Below are 25,951 nucleotides of genomic sequence, written 5' to 3' on the forward strand. Positions count from 1 at the left end.
TCCTAGGGCTATGCGCTTTGGCTTCTAGGTTGGAGCTTTAGAGCTTGAATTAGCACATGCTCACTGCGTGGCTGGTTTAATTGCGTGGCTACAAAGGAAACGTGCCGTATTTTCAGAACAAACGTGCGGGCCGTCTGGTTGCTGTCACTGTCTGCTGCACTTTGCTGCATTGCTGCTTTTGTTTGCTGTGTCTAATGAACTCATTTGGGGCATGCACTTCCTGTAGACCTTCACAAACTGCTGTTGTGCTTGACCTGACTGTGCTATGTGAGACGAGGGGACTGGGCATTTAAAGGTTTCTAATTCTGTTGACAGTGGGACTATGAGATTATTCTCTCACAACAGAGAACTGTGTTTGAAGTAAATATAATGAGCTCTCAATACCTGAAGTAGATATGTAAATAGAGAGGTTATGTAATAGTGTGTTTGTTTTGCTTTTTCAAGAAATAGTCCACCCAAAAATGAAAATGTATTATTTACCCACACTAATGATGTTTCAAAGCCATATGGCGTTATATATATTTTAAAGTCTTTGAAAAAAAAAAGATTAATATGCCCACCAAAGCTGCATTTATTTGATAGAAAATAAAATAAAGTTTTGAAATCTTATTACACACGTGTCTCTCTCTCTCTCTCTCTCTCTCTGTGTGTGTGTGTTTGTGTGTGTGTATGTGTGTATGTATATATATATACACATTCGTGGCCAAAATTAGTAGAACAAATTTGCGCAAGTTCACCTAGGACAAAATCTGCTTTAAACAAACTTGGTCAAATCAAATGTTGGTTTAATTTACTTAATAGAAGTTATTTGATAAAGAAAAGATTATTTTTGAAAGCATACTCATTTTACAGTTTTTTAACACAAGTGTCTAAAACTTTTAACAGTACTGTAGCCTTGCAGGTAGGTTCCTTGAAGCATCTTGGAGAGATTGCCACAGTTCTCAGTTTGTTCTGTTTCTTCATGTCATTCCAGACAGACTGATGATGATCAGAATAGAGCTCTGTGAGGAGCACTGGCTGTTGTTCGACTCGATTATTAGAAATATATAACAAAAAATGAATGTTTGGAAATGTAAACTGATATTTCCTACTGATATACCACAACAAAAGATAGAAATAACTGACTTAAAACAATTTTTTAGCCAGTGAAAATACTAGTGTTCTAATAATTTTGGCCACCACTGTATATGTCTGTACATATATATAATATCAAGTAAGACCAACTTTCGAGATTTTGTCAAATTTTTTTTTTTAAAGCAAAATCATACTTTTGCTGTGTAACTTGCTGTATAACTGAGGCAAACATAATATACAGTATGTTTACAAAGTGCATGTAGTAGCCACTCTCATGCAGAAGCTTTGTAGAATGAACCTTCACAATGAGTGATGATTCACTCTCAATACACTCTTCTTTTGGACTAGGTTACATAAACGAAAGAAAGGTGACCGCTGCCTCAGTATTATAGTGACACAGGACAGTCAGGAACTGGCCCTTTCGTTTTCTTGACAAAGTAATTAGATTTGTTTATTGTCTAATGCTGTTACAGCTTCATAATTAATTTATCACAGGTTTTAAGTGAAACTTTCAGTCAGCTGATGTGTAAATCTCAATTTTGAAAATGGACCCTTATGACCCTTATGTTTTGTGGTCCATGGTCACATATTACTGTCCGGTTGTATAGCATATCTCTTTGTGCTGTTGCTTTTACTAATGCACACCCATATTTGATGGAGTGAGATCATTACTCTGTATAGGATATTCAGTTCCTTATTGTACCCTATGCGTGTTAACATATTTTTTTATGAATTTTATATCTTCGAAATCGGGCTATATGAGGCATTTACTCTGAATAATTTCTTTAATAATCGTCGGTTATGATAGATGTTAATGAAAACTGTTTAATAAACTTGCCTCTTTGTTTTTGGTGCTGCATTCATGTATAAGTTGCATTGCAGTTGCATGCATGAATAGGCACAGTTATCAGAGATGAGTAAACATTGTGCCTGAAAATCCGATTCTCTCCAAGGATTCAGAGAAATGGCAGTCCAGATTTATTCAGACAGTGCCATGGGAATGTCACGCACCGGACATCTGCTCTGGTGCGGCAATCCGCCACAGATAATCCCATTAAAATTGCAGTTTATTAAAATAGGAAAACACAAGAAGGGATACTTTTCTTTGCTGCTGGAGGAATATAGAGTTACAGAGGGATGAGTGTATTGATTAATGATGGAGCTTTCTAATGGGTTCCAAGAGAGAACACGGATCACATGAAGGGACAATATTGCATGGTTGCTGCACGCTGAATGGTGTGCATGAAAAGGAGCAAATTTACTGTAAAATTGTTAAAAGTGTAATATTATGCAGTCAACAGGTAATCCATACAGTAATGGTTTTACATTGTGTGGAGTATATTTTGTTTCATAAACCTGTGTACCAGGGGAATGTTTTATTATGAAGAATTATACATCATAATCCTGGCTTAGATACGTGTTTATATATTATTTTTATATATTTGTATTATTGTGTCCCTAATTTATGCCTATACTATAGTCTATAATATAGAGTAATCTGTGTCTATTGGAGAGGCAGATTTGACGCAAACAGATGTATATCTTTATTCAAAAAGCGCCTGTCATTTTTCTATAGGTTTGCTCAATTAAAGTATATAACTGGCTGATGAATTTCCATAAATCATATCTGATATATATCCACATTCCCTGTGGGAACTTCTGCCTGGGATCATTTGCATACATATTGTCTCACACCTTTTGTTTTTCTCCACCTCTTCTACTCAAGACCATTTCTACAATCTTTTTGCAGTTGAGATGTCTGTAGCTGTATGTGACAGCTAGCTGAAATCATTTAATCTCAGAATCCAACCGCTGAAGTCTATTATCAAATCATATCGCATCAGTCAGTATCTGATGCTATTGAAAGAGCATGTAAAGATGGCCTTGAACTTGCTCTGCAGTTGAGGCAACAAATGTGTCTAAATTAACTTAATCTAAATTGAAATGTATGTTTGGTCTTTTAGAAAACCGTTTTTTTTTTTTTTTTTTTTTACTTTTTGTGTATATAGTCTTTGTTGTCTTCAGAAGGAGGCAGAGTGCTGTAGTACATCCCTTATCACTATATCATGAAGACTAGAGCCATTTCTCACCTGCTGTTCACAGACATTGATCCTGCTTCCTCTAATGGCACATATTTGTTCTAAAGCAGAGAGCTTTGAGAAATGTTTTTATTTCCCTAGAGATGAAGGTCAGGGACAAAAGACATACACAGATCCCAGTTAAAATCAGTTCAGAATTCAAATCAGTTCAGATTTCACACTTTTAAACACTTGAACATTTGATTAAATTGGTTTAAAATACTATTTTACTAAGGCAAATGGTTCTGTTGAAGGTAAGATTTTGTATCTCAAAGGGTTGTATTAAGTTTATTATTTTTTTATTTGGTAATTGGAATATATGAGTTTAACATTGGTTGGACGTTTAGGAGACAGTGACAGTTTTATCAAAATAGCATTGTATTGCTACCTAATTTTATCACTTTACCATAACATGTATTTGCTTGTTTATTGTCATTTAAATCAAGTTACAGCAGACAAGAGTTTTGAAATGCTAAACCCATCCAGACAGAAAGTATTAAAAGGTACGTGTGAATGTAGTGGAACATAAACCTCTTGGATGCAAACTATATTTCTAGCAAATGCTTGACCCAACAAATAAATGAGTTTTGGAGAACATCAATAGCTGTTGGCCACGTTTCTAGCTGATAACAGGAGCAGCTATCTTCCAGGTTCAGAATAAGTTTGTAAGAGGCACCTGTGCAGTTCCAGCGGCGTCTATTCTTGCAACCTCCTGTTGTATCTGCGGGGAGAGAATGAGACACTTGCCATGTCAACACCTTTGGAGGTCAGTGTGGCCTTGTCTGTTGCTTTTATTCATCTGTCACTGTTCTGGGGCTCATCCACTGACCTCTGTGGCCCATGCATGGACAGTGACACAGCCAGGTCAGTTTTTACTTTTGAGCTTAAATGGATAGTTCAACCACAACTTAACGTCATCTAAACCTGTATGACTTTATTTTTTATGTTAACGTTAAAGTAAAATAAAAAACATAAACAGTTTTCTTATCAACATTCTTCCAAATATATTTTAGGTTCCACATAATAAACAGAAGTCATACAGGTCTGGAATGACATGAGGCTGAATAAATTGAGACATCATTTTCATTTTTGAATAAAGTATCCTTTTAAATGGCTGCTTTTGTTTTTAGGAAATGCCACATGTTAGGAGTGCTTTAGATATTTCAATTAGAAATTACTGTAGTATTGTATCAAAATTAGAAGTAGTGTTATATTACTGTAGTAATAGTCTCATATTACTGTAAGAAGTATTGATTCACTGGCTGTATACCAATACAATGATTGTTTTTTTTACTTGAAGAATAGTGTACACTTACAAGCAAGTACTCCCCATTTGAGAAAAAAACCCTCTTATGTCTCCATTGTTTCTCATAGATAGCAGTGCTATCTATTGCAAGTGAAATTAGATCAAATTGAATATTTTTTTTAGCTTATTGCAAGTCTCCTGCTTACAGAGTTTCCAGAAATGTCATGGCTTTTTAATAGAGATCTCATTAGTCTCTCAAACAGGTTTTAGATACAAGTGTCAGTACGACCTCAAATCGTTTTTTTATTTTATTTTTTATTTTTGTGTGTGTGTGTACCACCATTTCAGTGAGACATCCAATCACAGTCTTCCACACATTTTGGGTTCTGTGTGTGTAAACAGCTATCTCCAAATGCAGTCTCTCAGCATTTAACATATAATCACCGTTAGATGCAGAGAGAGGGTGGGGGAAATGAAGAATGTAAAGCTGACCTGTGAGAGAGCAGGCGTCTGGTGCAGAGACGCTGAGGAGGAGGTGGAGGAGGACCCCTCCCATCTCGCCTTGAGTGGGTGGATTTCTCTGTTTATCTTTAAGATCTGGCAGTGACAAAAAAGGCTGAAAACTGTCTTTTTTCCTCTTTCTTATTTCATAAGAGGATCTCTTATGGCATTCTTATGAAATCATTCCCTTGTGTAGATATCCAGAGTTTAATGTGTGAATTGCTGGATGGCTTAATATAGCCCAGTGGAGCATTTCTCCCATGGTGCTTTGCTGTTGCTTGTCTGACTTCGAGGACAGTCATCTATTAAGATTATGGAACAGCATAAAAAACAGATATTCCATATTTGATAAATCAAAGCCTCCTGTCTGATAAAACCTTGCTCAATTACCTAGTTATATTTTACCAGTATTTAAAAATAATTAAATTTAATTTAATTAGATAAATTTCCATCAGCCATAGATTATTAAATATGTATATATAGTAGCATTTTGTGAGATTGTCATAACCCATGCAGCAAAAAAATAAATAAATAAATAAATAAAAAATATTTGCAATTTTCTATAAATATTTATAAATACATAAATACATTTCTGCCAATATATATTTTTAGCAATTATTTCCATTTAAAATATATTAAGACATAAATATATTTAACATCTTGTCAAAAATGTATTCACTTATTACAATATAATATAAGAATGAAACTTTATTAAATCATTATTTCTTTAGTTCTAGTTTTCTTAAGTAGGCTGCTACATTTGCATTAAATGGAGGCTACTGTAAGATTAGAAATTTATTTTCCTTCTCCAAAACGTTTTGAAATACAATTTGTATATGAAGGATGAAAATATTTGTAAAAAAATATATTTCAAAAATTTATTTATTTGAGCTTTATATATATTTATATAATATATTTAGCATATATTATAATATATTTTGTCCAGAAATAAAAATGCTGAATAGGAATACACTGATAAATGTGTATGTTTAGATTTCTTTAATATAGATTATATTACTTGGGGGAGGGTAAACTGACACTATGATTACCATTATAGATTAAAAAAGGTCTTGACCTCTGTTCAACAGTAACATTGTCAGTTCACTTACCACATAGTAAACATTAGTGCATTGTTGGCATTAATATAGAGCTTAATCAAATGGCATACTTTATTACTGCTGGAGATGATTTAGTTACTGATATCATTACCAGCTCTCAATGGCCTGGTCCTAAAGGCTTAATTTGATCTGAGCTTTTACAACACGCCATTAAAGATTAAAAGGCAGAAAGAGCATTAGTTGAGCCCTGGCTGTTAGAAAATGTATGTACTAGCTGGATCAGATTTCCCTAAGGTTGCCATACCCTTCCTCAAGTACACAGAAAGGCTCGCTTGTACATCTGCTGCATGTACACACTTTTTCACACTCTAATTAAAAACACTGTCTGACATCACCGGCGCACAGCCAATGTGCAAGCTGTTTGCTCACAGAACGTCTACAGAACATTATTATACTTTTGCTACATATGGGACAATAATCTGTGCTAGGAAAACTCACATCTTTAGAGGTCACATGTGCAATGACCTAGAGGTCATTTAGAGGTCCCACATTCCTGTTTCTGTTGATCAGGTGGAATCATCATATTGAGAGTCAAGCTACAGTTTATATATAGCTGATGCTGTTTTTTGTCCTCATCATGTCATATCTTTTTTGATTGGTCAGGGATCAATTGTTCCAGCTTTTATGATTATGCAAGGCTTCATTGCCTCCTTAAGGCCGATTAATACTTCTGCTTCGGACCTAAGCCGTAGCCTTTTTTTTTTGCTGTAGGCTATGTGTCAGTTTTTATTTATACTTCCGCGCTGTTGTCCACGTGCAGTACACATGCAAACCACTAGTCTGTCCTGTCCATGGGCATGTTGTTGGTGTAACCTGCAGTACCACGACAAAAGCCGAAGAAGAAGCGGCTCGTCAGAGAAGCATTATAGCTATGATGGCGGCGAATAAATATCAAATCATGAAATCATTAGTAAAAAAACTACAAAAGGAGACAACAACAGAACAAGGGAAGATGACATTCTTTCAGTGTCCACAAGGACTTGCAAGAGGTGCACGTCAGGCTACGGCGTAAGGTAGTGCGTCTACGTGTAGGCTACGGCGTAGGTCCGACCCGTTCCAGCCCAGTGATGCTCATTTGCATATGAACTTTTTGAGTGAACTAGTGATTTTTGCCACAGGCCTGATTGCAAAAGTGGTTTTGGAAGTCAAGACGTAAAGATTCAGGGGTTTGAAAATGCAAACTTGTGGTTGTAAGTCAAAGTACAAAACTAAACTATGTTATCAAGTAAGTTTGTCTTTTTTTTAAATATATCAAAATAAAATACCCATTTCTTATTTACTTAGTTTTTTGTATTTAAGAACTTTACATGTATTATACTTTACTGACCATTTTGTTTGTTTTTAATTGTTTCCATGCTTCTGACTTTTTTGAATTTTTAGTTTTTGACTAGATTTATTACTATTTTGACTTTTTTACTAATATTTTCGTATTATTATTGTATGTAACTTAATATTTTTGGGTAGACTATTTTGTATTTAATAAACCAGAATACGTTCATTATACTGTACTGAACATTTTTTACTCTTTGTATTTCATAATCTGACTAGATTTATTATATTATGTGGACCTATTTATACTGTATTCTGGCTATATTGTGATCATTTGTGTGCAACATCAGAACACACACTGTGAAAAAAATAAGGTAAACACAGGGCACAATGTTCTGTTTTTATGTCCAATGTCCTAATTAATTGAAATATCATTCAAATTTTCATTTTATAAGTTTACACATTGGCCTGTCACTATTGTTCTGTACATGTTCTCAGCTTAAGATCTACACGTTTTTGCAACACATTTACTTCAATAAGAAACTTGTTTGTGCTTAGCTATGTGTGTATATTTCTATGTGCATGTATCAGCGGACACGTCTAGCTACAAACTCATGTTCTGATTCAGTGCTCTTGCAGTTTGGCGCCCCGACGACCCACAAATCTGTCACTCATAGTTTGAGATGTTAGAAACCAAGTAAAATGACTTACTGTGAGTTCAGTGCTTACATCAAAACAGCTGTACATGATATCAATCTTTTCACATGTTCTGAGCACCTTCCCCTGTCTCGTTCCTGTGTTTCTTCCATTTTTCTTTCGCTCATAGGTTCTCTTGGCATTTGCAAAGGTTGAAAGACAAAGTAGCTTTGTGTCCTGATAAGGGCGAGGACTCCTCGTCCTGAATGTGAATGTACTCTCATGAGATCAGTATGGAGCTGTGTGGGTTTGACAGGCAGGGTGATGGGTCAAGTTTTGGAGGATCACTGAATAGCAGAAAAAGACAGATGTCATTGAAGGAGGTTAGTTGTCACAGTAGGGTAGAACGGGGGAAATCCTCCTTAAGGAAAACCTATTGTTCGCTGTTGAGTAAGAATAGTTAGTATGGTTAAATTCAGTTTAGAGGATTAAGAAATCTAAATGGTCATGCAGAATAATGCAATAATATGTGCCAAAATAAATACAAATAAACAGCCAATGTGCTAGTAATATACATGCTTATAAGAAACTAGTTTATAGTGAGAATTGGTCCTTAAAATAAAGTGCCACCACAAAATGTTTATACAGAATACTGTGCATGGTAAAAGACATATGAGCCAAGAGCATGTTGATTGCTTTTGTTGTACTGTAGAAGCTTTCTTCCAATTTTGTGTGGAAATCTGCTGACACAGGCTGTGATATTATGAACACCTGCTGGTGAGAGGAAGTTTACAACCCTACAAAATCCTTCATGATAATAAACCCCAACATACACACACACACAAACACACACACACAAAAAATAACACTCAGACACCTTTTTGTTTTTTTGGTTTATTGGGCATCTTCTGTGCTTGTCTTCTTGCCCTGTAATAATATGTTACTGACTCTCAGCATTTACGATGATGAATATTGTTCTTACTCTTGGATTATCATCCAATAAGAAAGTGACTGGTGAGCTAATATTAGTCTGCACCGAGCGTTGGTTTACCCATGAGCAGGTTGCCTAGGAAACGTTACATAATTGCATAGAAGATGCCCCCAGCTGATTGGGTGATTGAGACAAGGTGATAGATCTTCCTCAGTGTGTTCTCTCCTCCATGTTCCATCTATCCGCCTGGAGAGGAAATGACCTCATGACACCACATATAGTGGCTAGTGGTTTGATAGGTTTCTTCCTTTCATGTTTTTAACAATATGTCACGTGTCAATGTCAATTTCTGTGCCTTGCTGTTCTGATTTATCAGTTTACACTGTGTTTCTTCATAGGTGCTGATTTGGGCGGACTGTTGGACCTTGAGACTCTGTATCAGGGTGTTGAACGCAGTATTAACCAGAGTCGACGAGCCCGCAGACAGCTGCCGGAACGAATCTACAACATTGAGGTTTTGCTGGGGGTGGACGACTCTGTGGTGCAGTTTCACGGGCAGCAGAAAGTGGAGAAGTACCTTCTCACTCTTATGAACATCGTAAGTGTGCTCGAGCCACCCACGCTGCCTGTTGTGTTTGGGTTACCCTTGAGAAAAATCAAAGAACGATAGAAACTACTCTGTCAACAGCGCAGCAGTTCTACAGGCATAAGACAGCATTGTAATAAACAACTGAGATGAAGCTGGCTGCTGGTGAAGCATTAGAGACATGGTGTTGACATCAGAGGCGCTAGTGTTTATAGCATTTCAATTCAATCCAGCAGTGTTTTGAAAACATTTTAAGTAGGGCTGTCAAAGATCAATCAATCTATCTATCTATCTATCTATCTATCTATCTATCTATCTATCTATCTATCTATCTATCTATCTATCTATCTATCTATCTATCTATCTATCTATCTATCTATCTATCTATCTGTCTGTCTGTCTGTCTGTCTGTCTGTCTGTCTGTCAGTCCAACATTAGGGTTTGTTGTAATTTTTTTATGATATTAAAGTATTTGAAAATATAGAAAATATTAAAATATTAGTCACAATGATTTCATATACTGTTAGCTCTCACTAGTGATGTTTGTTTCTAGAGGAGATGTCTGGCTTAGTACAGTATATGCGATTTGTCTGTATTTTTTATTTTTTTTTCAATTTGTGAGAAAAGAAGGATGTCAAGTTCAGGTAAAGCTGAATGCAGTAAATCAGTGGCTTTGCGTCATGTGGTCCAGGGTGATGGTAAGCCGGTGGAAAAATATGCTTCAGGACAAAACAGCTCCCATCTGCGGCTTGCTATGTGTCCTTTAATCTCCACAAATTAAACCTACACAGTGACAAAGAGCAAGAGAGAGAGAGAGAGAGAGAGAGAGAGAGATCAGCTAGCCAACAAACAGAAAAATCTGATATTAGATATTATATCATCAGTAATAGCAATGATGTGAGGTAAACTCAGACACATATTAGATCAGAACTAAAGTCTTTTTCTTTTCTTTTTTTTTTTACATTATGGATCACACTATCAAAGATGAAATGTGATGGGATGAAAAAGGCCAGAGAAAAATGTATTATAACCTCACCATTTGTCTCTTTATTGCATATTTTCTCCAGTTATCACGAGTCCCCGAACAATTTCTGCAGCTGTGCCACTGCAATCTCCTTTTCCTCTCCTCTCGTTCTCATCCTAGGGGGTGTTTCAAATGCTGCATTCTGAATAAATGACAGGAAAACAGATAAACAGAAATATATAAATAACATCGCGTCTCCTTTCTCTCCCACGCGTTGAGTTCTTGCCGCTTTCTTCTTGAAAGTTTACTTTGCTCACTTTTGGAAGGCATGTCTCTCTCGCTCTCCGGGAGTCAAGGAGAGAAAAGAGAGAGACATAAAGCAGGATTTTACCCTTTTTTCCTCCAACTATTTTCCCTGAATTCTCCTCTTTTAGTGTTTGTTGCACATAAGGGGTGCGTGTGATTTTGTGCCTGGCGCCTGAGTTTGTTGTTATGTTGCGTTGGTTTTGTGTGTGTTGAGCATGTGTGTGCATAAATGTCACTATTCTGTTGCTGTATTTGATCAGAGTGAAAAAATCCTCTACAGTCTTTCATTCATGTCCTCCTGGTCAGTGGCTGGTCTCTCTCAATGATCCAGCAGGAGAAGAGAGTGGGAGCCGTCTTTCTGTCTGCCTGAAAAGTGATCCGTCTATGGGACCGTATGTGGGTGGCAGGGTTGAGCGCCATTCAAAACTGAATTTAGAATGCCGTTTAAATTCCTGAATGTGAATCGGATTGAAACTGAAGTAACAAAACAAATAAAGGATTCAAATTCAAATTTAAATATAAGGATCAAAATGGAATGAGGTTTCAGAATGAATTACCCATAAACATGTCAACATAGTCAACATAGAGAAGCAGAAATATTAAATTATATTTGTTATTCATGATCAGTGTTTGGAATAACGGCGTTTAAAAGAACGGCATAAGGTAACAATGCTATTTTTTCAGTAACGGGGTAATCTAACTAATTACTTTTCCTTTAACATTACTGAACATTAAATGCGGTGCTTTACTATGCATTGATTTAATAAACTATGCAATCCGAACGCACCCCTGGTTCACACAGCTAGTGAGCAGGTGAGTTAATAACGAGATAAGCGATTATGATTGGCTAAGGCAGAGTCATGTGTTTCATGTTAGCCAATCAGAGCCAGTGTTTTTACACACATGCAGGCATACGCGCCAGCAGCGCCAAACACACACACACAAACACACAGATTACAAAGATAATACTTGAAGTGCAGGATAAAAATCTTGCTGTCTGTTGACGTGCAATAAATATTGAAAGTTATGTACGAACACTTGTCTGTTCTACTCATTTCAAAATTATTTTTTTTTTAAATACAGTAACGCAAATAGTTACTTTCCCTGGTAACGAGTTACTTTTATTATAGAATAATTCAGTTACTAACTCAGTTACTTTTTGGAACAAGTAGTGACTAACTATAACTAATTACTTTTTTAAAGTAACGTTCCCAACAGGGTTCATGATTGCAATGCCACCTATAGAATAGGAATGCATATTAAATGTAGAAAATGTTTACATATATTATTTTCCTTATATTTAACAAATAAGAACCTATAAAATTCTTAAATTCTGAATTCAAAATGTTACACCCCCTTTCAAAAACAAAGTTTGAATTTTCTATCCTCATCTGAATAATGGGTTTGTTCAGAGCAGTGTCAAAATTAAAATTATATTATATTAGCGGTATTTGCCCACTGAAATAGATTTTTAAGGGCACTTTGAACCCTTTATGAAGGCATATTTTATGGGAGAGGATAATGGGGTCATCAGATGCCCAATTTTCACAAGTTGAAAGACTGTAACATAGTTTGGTTAAAATTGATCATTGTTAGTGTAAAAAAAACATTTTTTTTTTTTACCATGTCAAAAACAGCTCTTTTCAGAGCAAGCCGTTTTATTACATTTTCCTTTTAAGGGGTCACATGATACGTTTTCAGTTTTCCCTTTCTCTTTGGAGCGTTACAAGCTCTTGGTGCATAAAGAAGATCTGTAAAGTTGCAAAGACTAAAGTCTCAAATCCAAAGAGATTTTCTTTATAAAGGTTAAGAGTTGACCACTCCCTCCTAAAACAGCTCGTTCTAACACGCCCCCAATGTGTCACATTTGGGAAGATTTGCATAACGCCACCCAAATGTTCATGCAAAGAAAGAAGCCATAACTTTTATTTCACGCTATTGCGACCGCCACCATGTTGTGGAGTCGCTGTGTGTTTCGTTGTGAAAGCGAGACTACTTCCAAAAGAGGACACAACTAGAAATCAGTGTTCCAGAACAGTTCAACCAAAATATTTGTGTGTCCAATGCATTTTATGGAAGATGAGGACTGTTTCCTGAACCAGTAGCCTACAATATATATATTATACATGAAATCTAGTCTGTATTTTCAGTTGATTTAAGTTTATCATAAAACAAATCTAATAATGTTACACATTCAGTGAAGTTGTATATTGAGGCATTTTAAATACATAGCTGTTCATTCATTTTCACAATATCTGGCATTTTTGTCACAGTTCATATCTAATTCTGGTCTGTTAAATATGTTAATCTCTCTGTGGAGTTGTTGTTTTTGAATGGGATTTTGGTTTGTTCTGGAGAACAGATCCAGTGACTCGCTCTGCCCTCAATTTATAGAACCGAGTGAAATAATTCTTTAAAATGCAGTAAAATTGATTGGCTTTACATCATAGGTCCATGGGAAAGGATGAGGAATCGATGAGTTAGACAGGGATCAAAAGATCTGGAGGCCTCTTGACTTACGCCTACCCTTCCAATCCACCAATCAGCCAGCCTTTACCTTTATTCTGCCCCTTTAAGACCGGATTTAGTGTTGCAGTGTTGAGATAATGGATCATTATTTAATGTGGAAGCTCTTTTTGGGTTTTGTTGTTGTTGATTTGCCTTTTTTTCAGTCTTGGAAAGTCTCACAACATGCTGATCTAAGATTGCCTTTAGCTCAAGACTGTAAGTACCTCATCAGATCCAGGAACACGCCACCACAGACCCTCAACGGTGCCAACGGGCTCTTAATGCTTGTACTCAGACTCATTTCACGTATTTGCATGAGCGACCAGCGCAGCCAGCCTGTGTAATGGAGCTGAGACCTTTGTGTGTAGCATTAATTGTGTGAATTGAAAGTTGACAATATTAATTGCTTCTCTCTATATTAGTTGCTCCTCAGGAGTAAACAAGACGTGCGGGCAGACGGACCATTATGTAATCAGCTCTTCATAGACACGTTGATCTGGCCCTCAAATGTCAGACAGGTAATAATGGTCCAAAATGTCAAGTGAAAATGGCAGAGATTCAGTAATGCGTCTGAGCAAATACTGTCCACCAGTGCGTACCTTCATATCTTTGAGCATTCCTGTACATTACAGAAGAATGAAGGGGAGTTTTGCCAGCCAAGAACCTGATGGGATTTCTATACTCGTTCACTTTCATCTCCCAGACTGAAACAGGACGATGATGATTCAGCATAATATGATATTGACTGTAGATTAAAGCATTATTATACTATAAATTACTTTAGTCTCTCTTTCTACATCCACTTTTTAAAGAAGTAGTTGAAAGAAAGAGTTTACTTCTTAGTAAAGAAGCAAATCAGTGTCGGTGCAAATAGCCTCGTGGGCAGTGTGCCGACTTATACAGTAGTGCTGTTTTGCCTCGGCATCCTGATTCACCTCTCTCCCACTTCGCTTCCTGTCCTAGCATACTGTACATCCTAATAAAAATGCTAAATGACAAAAATAAAATAAAATAAAAATACATATATATTGTGCATTATATATATAAGAAAAGGAGTAAATCAATAAAACACACTTGTCTCCACGACATGGTTGGAGGCGGCAGTAACAATACTACAGTGATAATCAAAGTTACACCTTCTTTCTTTGCGTGAACATTTGGCCAGTGTTATGCAAATCTTTCAACACAGTGACCTAGACATGTGGGGGTGTGTTTAAATTAGGCAATTTAGGAGGGCGTGGACGAGTCTTAACTTTTATAAAGAATATATCTTTGGGTTTGAGACTTTAATCTTCACAACTTTAGGGAGCTTGAAACACTCCAAAGAGAAAGGAAATTTTTAAATTGCATCAAATGGCCCCTTTAATTTGTATAGACTGGCTAGAGGTCATTTATATAGGTCATTTTGAGGCATTTAATTATTGCAACTTACCCTTACCTCATTTATACACGCATTATACACAGATCTAACTAGTTCCCACCTCCACTCAATCACACCTGCTTTGATCTTCTCTGCTTTCACTTAGTTAACTTGAGTAGCAAATACTATACAATAGCAAGTGGAATGTTGGGAGAAGTCGTCACCGAAAAGTGAATCCGTGATGTTTTTTTTTTAGTTTTTTACAATTCTGATTAGATTATAGCCTAGAAAGCATGTAAAGAGTGCTATTCTTATAATAACTATTACTAATAAATATTGGATTGGTCACAAGTTTGTGAAGTTAGGAGCACTTTCAAACAGCATTTTTGAGACAGTCACTGCCGTATTCAAGGATAAAAGCTTGGCAGTGGTATTGACTAATGAATTTGCACATGGTTTGTCTTTATGCATATTTAAAGCAGCAGACAGACATATAAAAACCAGGCAGACAATGGTAAAAACTTGATTTTCACCACAGGAGGTCTTTAACAGGTTAATAATGTTAAAACACCAAAATGCCTGATTAAGGAAACACTTTGGAACCTAAATCCCTTCTATTGAATTAAATGTTACAGTTTGTCAGGGCCAGATGATAAACAAGGCCGATAAGATACGATAACATTTGTTCTCTTTTAAAAGGTTTCTTTTCATGGCTCTTTCACACATTTTATTTTGGAATGTTTCCATTTCATGTGCTAATATGCTAATATTTCTCAATGTCAACCCTTTTTTTTTTCTCCTCACTCGACCAATGGCCACACGCACACATACTGTAGACATTTTTTCTCTTCCCCCTTTCTCTCCTCTAACTCTATCTTACTATCTGCACCCTCTGCTATTTTCTCCACTCTCCCCTCCTATCTCTAGAGCGGTGAAGCCACAATGCTAGCCCCTTTTGCATTATTAATGGGATATTAATGATTTTCTGACTTGCCGACCTCTAGGTCTCCATTAGTTACCTGTAGGCTGATGAAGCCCAGTCGTCCTGAACAAGGCCAGCAACCAGGGCAGTACTAATGAGACCTACACTCTCACAATCATTAACATAGAGAGCGAGGGGTGAAGGGGGCTATAGGTTTTTTGTTCTGTAGAGGTTGAGGAAGAACCATATTGGTGTTGAGATTTGTTGATATTTGTGACTCCAGTTTTAATGAGAACAGAATATCAATCCAGCATTGCTTGTGATAAGCTTTTCTATTAATGTGCGCATGTTGGGGTGGGCGGTATACAACAGCATATTAGTGGCATTTTAAACCATTTTGAGGATCTTCTTTCAATACACCTTTTACGAGGTCATTTACTCTCATAATTATTAATATATAATTAATATTTCGAAATATCAATATTTTAATCTCCTAAACATCTTAATTTGCAAAACTTACTTTTATGTAAAAAATTATATCTGTTGGGTTAGAACAGACAGCGTTCAGATTGTGTGTTTTTCCCTGCCCACGAAAAGAAAAAGATATTGGGGTAGAGACACATGCAGTTTGTGTGTCTCCTTGAGAGAGAAGCACACGAATGAGCTCTCGAGGGAGTTGACAGCCCACGTGGCGAGTGTTTGTTACTGCACTGTTTCACTCTCAGAAGGTTATGTTTGAGGAGGGAGCCTTCACTTGTGTCTCTCGCGGTGCCGGCCCTGCTTCCGCTGAGGCGGAGTGGTGGCTGTGCTCACAGGTTTCGCTTTCGGATCCGGTAGAGGGAATGTAGACGGGCGAGTTCCTATCTTCTTCCTCAACAACCAGATCTGGCATCAGTTGGACTAGCATCAGTTACACAAGCATCTTCCTATCTTCAAACATGTTCCCTAGATCTAGAGCTCATTCTCGAGGTTTGGAAACCCGCGCTACGGTTTCTTCCCCCTCTGAGAGAGAGCTTTCTGCTGCAGCCATCTTTCTCTGAGGAAAGTTGTTGTTTGTGTGACTGAGCGGCTCGCGCGCTGCCAAGGCAATGCGTATATTACATAAGATCATTTTTTTATGTGAATCTTACTACTCCAGACCGTGTTTACTCATTGTTGTTTGACTGCATTTAATTCTGAGCAATAAAATGAAGTATTTATCTGACTATGAGAAGTTAGATATACAAGGTCTCTTGGGATATAAATTTCTAGAGTGAGAAATGTCTAGAGTTCTCTTCCTCTGAGGAGTGTTGAGACGGTCAGCAGGGGCTGCTGGGTGGGAGCAGTCCCAACCTACCATGTTCCAGCCCCTCATTCTGGGAGTGTCACTTCTTGCACTTTGCAGAGACAAGAGTCAGAGTGCTGCTCCCAGGTCGAAGGCTTCTAGTGGAAGGCAGTACTAAGAGGCTCGAACATCTATGGAGGTCTCTAGAGCAGCTAGTATGGTCATGCGTCTAGTTCTGCATCTTTTGAACCACCCAGTTAGGGGAGTTCAGCACGCTCAGCTCAATATGGCACATATATCTCCTGATCGGATCAAGTCGGTCCTCACCGCAGTTGCGAGAGTATGAGAAGGCTGGTCACTCATTATCAAGCAGTTTCAGACACATTAATATGTGCTTTATAAGTAACAATAAACAGCCAATATGCCTGCTAATAAGCAACTAGTTAATTGTGAAAATTGGACCTTTGGTGTTACCAAAACATCTAACGAAATTTGCAAATGTACAGAATTTCTACCCTTTTTACAGTACAATACATACTATACTGTCCATCCCCAGCATATGCTGTATTAATATAAGAGAAATAAACTTTTACTGGCAGCCTGGCTTTTTTTTTTTTTTTCTTTGAAGTGAAGCCTGGAAACAAGACAGTAGTCATATCCCATCATGCACTGCTTCTCCTAATGCAGAGTCCTGAGGTGTTTCACAATGTGTGTTCTCTATGAAAGTCGTGCCTCAGTTTAACGATCATTAACATTCAGAACACTAGAGTCACGGTCACCTGGAAGTCATCTATGCTTTTACCAGTCATCTGTATTAACGCGGTTACTAAGGCAACCGAGCCTAAGAGCTGCACTCTTTAGAATTTCTCAAGAAATCTTGGACGAATGCTACAGAAAAGGCCTATACACTAGTTTGAAAGATTAGCTTTTGGAAGCTACAAACACGTATACTGGTTTAAAACTGAAAGAAAGGGGATGATGAATTTAGTAAAGTTGTGCAACCAAAAAATATTCCAACAGTCAAAAGGAGTGACAGTAACTAGAGAGGGAATGCCAGGAATACAGACGTCCAGAAAGAGAGAGAAACATGGCCTCACCCCACTCTAAAGTTTTCCAGTTACACAGCAACTAGTGAATCGTACAAATAAAAGAGCAGGTGAGTCGGTGCAGGTGACACAACGGTTTCAGAAAGCGCATTGTTTAATCCTTTCCCATCGCTTTCCTTCTTCATTGCCGCCCCCTTTTAAGCCCCTTTCTTCTTGTCTGTCTTCATATCTTATTCTCGCTCCCCCTCCCGCAGTCTGTCCATCAGAAATCTCATTATTGTTGGCTGTGTATACATCTCGGTGTCTCATTAGCAAGCTTCCAGAGCGGCAGAGGACACCATGTCTGAACTTCTGTACCAATTTGTCTGCCTCTGTCTCCCTCTCTGTCTGGGAACAGCGTTTCCCACAGTGCATTAGGCCCATCCTTCTGCAAACTGAATAAGTAAAGATGGCTGAGGTGCGGGGTTAGAAGTCAACCTGCAGAATCTTGGGAAATGAAAAAGGCTCTCTTAAACATTATTGGGTGCAGCTTTGCAGGTTGTCTATGAGTTGCTATGTGTGTGTGTGTTATACTTTTCTGTCTCTGAGGAATGGCCCCAAAAATTTGGTAAAACCTTACTAAAAATAACCTAGCCTTAGATGGTTTGCTGGTCTTAGTTGGCTTAAGATTTGGAATTCAACTGAAAACCTGAAACATTTTATTTCGCAGCTTTAGTAAATAATATGCTGATTTGCTTCTCAGGAAAAATTATTAATTAATAAAAATTCTTACTGACCCTAAACTTTTGAACATACAAATAGAAAAGGTTTTGGGGGTTAGTATTCATAATAAATATATTATTTATAATTAAATCCCAAGACATGAAAATATCCAAATGATGTGTCATTAGTAACCCTTTGAAATAATAAATTATTATTATTATTATTATTATTATTATTATTGTGATTATTATTATTATTATTATTATTATTATTATTATTATTATTATTATTATTATTATTTGTTTAGTTGGAAAAAGTGTATGAAAAATTGTATTTTATGGTCGGTCACAACCGGTGGGATAATGTGTGTACTGAATTAACATATTATTAACATATTATTATAAATCTTAGCCATGCTATCTTAAACAGTTTGATCACATTCTAGGTTGACTATTATGCATAAAACCCCTTTATACAACATTAGTAGATAAAAGACAAAAAAATACATACATCAACATATTTTCTTGGATATCACTAATTCTCATAATTCTCACTCAGAGCACTTCTGACCTCTATTACATGAGTTTCAAAAAAGCAAACATAATTTACTTTAATGGAATGTACTCTAAAATTATGCATTTTGCTCTTACAATATCTCAATATTAAAATCTTGCATTTAACACTGCTTTTCTCTCTTCACAGGTGAACGAGATCTATCATGACCATTCTCTCGGGGCACGAATAAACGTGGTGCTAGTTCGGATTGTTTTGGTTGACGCCAGAAAAGTAAGAAGCATTAATTTACCTAAATTATGCGTCAGTTGTCAGATGAAAAGCTTAAATCATTTTTTTTTTATTACACATTTCTGTATGATCATTATGTTATGCTGCAATTTGCTCTGCCTATGAAACGACTTTACTTTTTTGACTGATGTCACAAATCTCTCTTGATTTTATGAAGCCCTGTCATAATTGTTTATATATATATATATATATATATATATATATATATATATATATATATATATATATATATATATATATCGCTCAGAAATAAGCCCTTCATGCTGAATTTAATTGAGTCATATATCTATAGTTACGTTGGTGAGCTTTGGTGTAATTTTGTATAGTTTATAATGGTTATATTCATATCAAATGTGAACTGTGTCATTCCGTTTGTTAAATACGTCACAGACAAATATTTGTAAATGATCTGTAGGCTAGCTTCCAAAAAAGTTGTAAACACGTGTGACAGTTTCAGCATTTTTGAGGAGTCCCACACATTGCAATGTGGCTTAACCAGTGGTTTGAGTTTAGGATTGAGCTATCTGTTTTTTATTTGTATTAATATTTTGTTTAATGGAAGATGGATGGTGTGATTGGAAAACTTGTTTGGTGCTGCTAGTAGTGCATAAATTATACACTTCTTTGTAGTTGAGGTTTCATGTCCGGACTTTAGTTTTCACAGTGAGTTAACATTTTTTTTATCTTTATGCAAATTCCCAAATGATGTATTTCGCTGTCTGTAGCCGTTTAGCACTTTGCAGTTCTGTATCATGACAGTTTGACATATTGCATCAGTGGCAAACGTATAAGATACACACTCCATTTTTCCCTCTCTTCCACCCTCTGTCTCACACTCACACCTACATAAATACATAAACACACCCCTAGCTTAGCTTACATGCACATCTTTTCCCACCCCCTTCTGTTGGGTGCTCACCATGGCCTAGGGCCTGTTATTCCACCGGACTGAGCAAACGGGAACTAAAAGCATAGAGTTCCCATGGGAGTCTTTTCAAAGTCGCACGCCTTCACAGTTCAACACCAAAGCACACAGAGTGCTGATGTTATGCAATTGCCTTCCCAATACCCCCCCACCCCCCAACACATACACACACACACACACACCAGCACCTCCCCCATGGGACCAAGCAAAGGATTCTGGGAAGAAGAATCAAGAATTCAAGATAAACAATCAATGATGACCCTGCCTCATTCATAAACACAGCTCCACAAAACACTGTTCTTCCTGTAACTGGAGATCAGGAAGAGGCTGATCTCAGATCAGGTGTCCAGTCTCAGATGTGGTTGACCTGATAGTGACCACAGTATTAGGTTCAGCTTTCATCTGACACAGTTACTCTCTAAGTAAAACTCATATCTCTTTAATATCTCACATAAACAGAATTGAGGATACTGTTAATTAATTGACTCTTTTTACGAGTGAATCATTGATTCATTCCTATTCATAATTAAAGCCTTCTTGTTAATCCCTGAAACAATGAGTGAGTGAGTGAGTGAGTGAGTGAGTCATTGAAAGATTCATTCAAACTATTAGTTCACAACACAGATTCATTCAAGAAGTGACTGTTGAGTCACTGAATTATTTTCTTAACCGATTTGCTTAAGACACTACTTAAGACAGCATTATTAAATAAACGGCTTGCACGTATGACAGTTAGAGGAAGTGAGAGAAAAGTGCTTATAATGTTTTAAATATGAATATTTTTCTTACCAAAATGCATCAGTACACTACAGGAGGTCTTTATTCACCCCCTTGAGCTGAGTGGGGCATATTTTATTATGGATGAATGCATGTAATTTGGACTTATTTTGGACTGTTTAAAAAACAACACCCATCCACTGCCATTATAAAGCTTGAAAGAGCAAGGTAAATTTTTAATATAACTCTGATTGGATTCGTCTGAAAGAAGAAAGTCATATTCACCTAGGATAACCTGGAGCGTGAGTTAAACATGGCCTAATTATTATTATTATTATTATTTTTTTTATTTTTTTTGGTGAAATAACCCGTTAAGCCTTTCAATTAATTTGATCTTTCAACATTGTTTGTATGAGCTATCTGACACAGCAACACTGACTCAAACCATAGTCTGATTTAGTGCCACTAGTGTCTCAGAAATTACACACTTCTAGAAAATCTAGAGACAAACTAAAGTGAGCTTTGCAAGAGCAATTTTCCTCTGGGATCATCTGAATAATACGAAGTCTGGAAATATACATCTTAATCGATATTGAAGTTAACACCTACTCCATTTATTAAATCAGTATCAGGTTCAGGAAGAAAGGATCTTTTCTCCAGGAGTGCTTTCTGGATGCTTAACCCATGAGGAAGATATTTTTAAGCCACTTAAACATGACAATCCATCACCTTTCTATCTCTGCGATGGAGCTTACCATTACCACAAATGTCAGTTCACCCAGCAGGAGGAATAGCTCACAGTGCTATGGTGCCCTCAAAATTTGCTCTTCATACTGAGACATTATACCACCCCCAGCCATTATGATAAATGGTGATTTTTCCTCTGTGACAGCTAGTGTGTGGGGTTACATGGTGATTACGTGCGGTTTCAGGTGAGATGGAGAGACAGAGGTCCACAGCGGGTCAGGCAGATGGCGTTTCCTGCGCTGATTGGTGGTGATTGTCCCTCTGGCCTTGTCTTTCCAGGATTAAGTTCTTAAAATGCAAACTGTCCCACATGAACTCATCAGGCGGTTAGCACACAGGTCTCTCTCTCTCTCTCTGTTTATCTGTCAGTTCTCTCTTCATCTGAGTGCCTGTGCTCGTACAACCTCTGCTTTCCTTTCCATTCTGTCTTTTTCCTTCCATCTGTTGCTGGTCATGCTTCGTCTGCCTCTCGCTGTGGCTTAAAATTCTGTTTAACTCCATCCAGGGATGCAGTGGCCCTAGGGAGCACCGGGACATTCCCAGTGGCTCGGTTGACCTGTGGGTTGGCTGTCAAAACCGTATTTAGATAAAAAGTAAATATACAATGATTTTAAACAGCAAAAACCATGCCAAAATCATATGGCAGGCTGGCCTCGTCCCTGTGAGATTGGCATAGAACACAAACTGTAGACACAAAATCAAAGCAATTGAATGCATCACTTATCTGTTTTCATCTCATTTTTTATTCAAATTTACAAACAAATATATATATATATATATATTTATTTAACTAGTTTTAGTTACCTATTATAACCCTGGTTTCTGTCCAAGTTAAATGTTTAATAAAAATCTGAATATTTAAAAACATTCATAAATACACCAGCATTTCCATTCTTTGTCTTCAAATGAAAAAAAAAAAAAAAACTGTCTGCCAGGGGGTCGACACAAACATGTTTTCTTCTGTGAGTGAGTTATTCAGTCACACGACTTATTTTCCATACTCTATTTTTAAAATTCATGCAGACATTTGTTTTAATACAAAATCCTGGATCAGCATTATTGTCCAAAAATATAGACTTAACCCAATCCCTACCCCTAAACCCTAACCCTACCCCTAATTTATTCCTAAAATCAGTGGGAAATGAAAGCTGATTCACAAGGGTGTAGAAGCACCTAACTCTGGTTGCAAGCCTTAAAACAGATATTTTCTGTTATATCTCAATTCTGATTGGCTGATTGGAATGTTGTTCCAGGATCAACAAGGATGTTGATCCAGGAACATGTTGTACTTTGTGAAATCACGCTCGCCATTAATCCTAGTATGTTTGTCCTCCGTTTACACAAGTACAATTCCAGAATGTGTCTGACTGAATATGCATAATTTTTTATAATAAACACATTCTCACAGGATTATCATGATAGCAATTACTAAATACCCAAAGTGCTTTTAATGTAAATGTACTAAAAGCAAGTAAAGCTAGTTCATAAAAATTCATCATTTAATTCAAACAAAACACAATCACGCACACGGACATAACTCGATTCATGGCTTCAATAGCTCAAACGCTCTATGGTCAATGTGGAAATGTCCTGGAATGTTAAAACCATCATCCGCATGTAGCACTTAGAGATACTTTCGATAAATAGAGGCACATTGATGGAGTTGTTCCATTTTAAGTAAATTCAGTACAGTTTTGTTAACCTTTATCTCAACCTCAACCCTCATTCAGTGTGAAAGCCTTTCCATGTTTTTTTTTTCTTATTCACAATCACTCTAGATCACCCACCTATTTCAAAAGCACTGTCACAGATATACATCTTTCTCCATCTGTATCTTTTTCTCTCCACTTCTCCCTCCCTCTTTTTCTCGCTCTTACACAAATGCCTGGTCGTTCCACACCCACTCCTCTCCCCTGCCGCCTCAGCCCCAATCAGCATGCAGCCTCGCCCGTCTTGCCAGCAGGTTGTCCATCATTCCCAATTACTGTGGCAACCGTTGCTGCCGGCAGCAGCACGCACCGATCAACCGAGTGACCCCGCGCACCTCCAACAAGGTTCCAACATCACAGTCTCTTCCGCACATCTGTTCCGCTCTTCCCCTCACCTAGCACTGAAAAGATAAAGAGACCCTGACATGACACACCCAGCATCAATCCACAGAGCGTGTGTGTGCATGTGTGCATCTACGGTGGATCAGAGAGAAGATAAAGATGCCTGAGACGTTCTTTTAATGAGCATGCTTTCACGTCTGTCATGTATTCCGTTAACGAGAACAAGAGGAAGTCTCTTGTGTACAGAATTCTGAGAAAACACCCTTCATGACATTATCAACAAACATCTCAGCAATGGAATGAAGATAAGTGAAGATAAATCATGTGTTTATTAACTAGTTTCCATTAGCCTGCTCTCTGTGCACAAACCTACGGCATAAAAATCATCAGTCACAAATAAATTAAGTGTAATGAGAGAATAAAGCGCTGGATGCACTTGTTTTGAGAGTGATGCTGAGTTGAGTTATTTCTCACCACCCTCTTTCTTGCCATGGTGCACTTTGGAAAGGTGAAGCCTCCCTCTACTGGTTTGTGAAGACATTGCAGCGGAGTTCTCAGAGTTTATGAGCTTGATGGAACTAAAATGCACACGAGTGAGGCCCAAGTTAAGAGAGGCAGTTTCAGGACACGCATCTGGAAAGGATCTCCTACTTCCATGGCTCTCGTGGCCACATCATCAAAACACAGCCACGCATTCCTGTCTGGATGTTGCTTTGCACACATTTATCTCACTGCACAGATTATGGCAGTGTTTACATCTGTGTTCACACAAGCGTGAAATATAGCAATAATAACAGCATCACGGCTGCCGTGGTGCATAATATAAACTTTTTTTTCTGTTGTTGTTATTATATAAACATTTCAAGTCATCATGTTCAGTTTCACTTATTTGATTGGATTGTTCAGTACTTTAAACATCAAAGGAAGTTAATGATACTAGATGATACTAGCTGATTGATTAACAATAGTGCTTAGCTTTTGAAGTTTGTGTTAATGTCATTGTTTAGGAATGTGTCCTCTGATTAAAGGAATGGTCTAGGTTCAACATCTGTGATTTGATTACGGAAAAAAAGTTTTGAGTCATCCCTCAGTATTAAAACAAACAACAACTGTTCAGTGTTCAGTAATGTACTAATAATGGATGTCTAAGGGTACATCATATTAAATTTACCAGCTTTACTAGCATTAAATGGAACAGATGTTTGATATAACTAAAAAGACAGTGTTAGTACATATTTCTACTTTAAATAAATGCAGTTCTTTAAATCTTTATATTAATCAGAGAATCCTAGAAAACAAATCAGTTTAACAACATTGATAATGAGAAGAAATATTGATAGGAAGTTTTCTGAAAATAGCTTTGACATCACACGTTAATTAAATTTTGACATATTAAAACAATTTAAAATAATTATTTTAAATATAATGTATTACAATATTATTGGCTTGACTGTATTTTACTTCAGTGAGCACAAGAGATTTATTTTAGAAACATTAAAAAATCTTGCCGACCCCAAACTTTTGAAAGGTAGTGCGCATTACTTGGAATGGTCTAGCAGTAACAATCATCAGTACTTTCAAAAGTTAATCACTCTCATGTCAGTTCAAACCCTTATGAAACCCTTAAAACAAATAAAATGCTTTGGAATTCTAGTTGCTTTTTTCCCTCATGATTTCAAGCTCCAAAAAGTTTCCAAAGCATCATAAAAGTCATCCATTCAATCCATGTGCTGTATCCCAATCCCAGGTTTCTGAAGTCATAAAACAGAAGCAAAAGAAAAATGTTTTATAATAGATTCTTTCAGAAATGGATAAAATGTTAAATGGTAATCTATTCCTTTATTAGTGGTACTGAACCCATAATTTAATTTAATTCACACCTTGACCAGATGCCAACAGCGAAAATCAAAATGTAGCTTTGCTTGTAACATCCTTCTCATGTATGCTTTCAGTCCACGAGCCTCATTGAGCTGGGTAATCCTTCTCAGAGTCTGGAAAATGTGTGTCGCTGGGCTTTCGAACAGCAGAGGAATGACACTAACGACAAAGAATACCATGATCACGCCATCTTTCTTACTCGTCAAGAGTTTGGACCAACAGGAATGCAGGGTAAAATCAACACACATGCACACTAACACTTGTGATCAGCAACCTCCAGAGATTGAAACACGCTGCTAACAAGAGCAGATGATCTTT

At 37.0% G+C, this 25,951-nt stretch overlaps 1 protein-coding gene across 3 annotated transcripts in view; it reads left to right on the forward strand.

Annotated features, from left to right (window-relative positions):
- LOC113114025 (A disintegrin and metalloproteinase with thrombospondin motifs 2-like) overlaps positions 1-25,951 on the forward strand; it is a 118,928-nt gene that overhangs the window by 72,701 nt on the left and 20,276 nt on the right. For all 3 annotated transcript variants that reach the window (XM_026280711.1, XM_026280709.1, XM_026280710.1), the window contains exons 4-6: positions 9,252-9,451; positions 19,214-19,297; positions 25,708-25,864. In XM_026280711.1, the coding sequence (XP_026136496.1) occupies positions 9,252-9,451; positions 19,214-19,297; positions 25,708-25,864 (441 nt within the window). The remainder of the gene's footprint in view (positions 1-9,251; positions 9,452-19,213; positions 19,298-25,707; positions 25,865-25,951) is intronic.

This window comes from Carassius auratus, chromosome 14 (assembly GCF_003368295.1).
Source record: "Carassius auratus strain Wakin chromosome 14, ASM336829v1, whole genome shotgun sequence".
NCBI classification, from domain to species: Eukaryota; Metazoa; Chordata; class Actinopteri; order Cypriniformes; family Cyprinidae; genus Carassius; species Carassius auratus.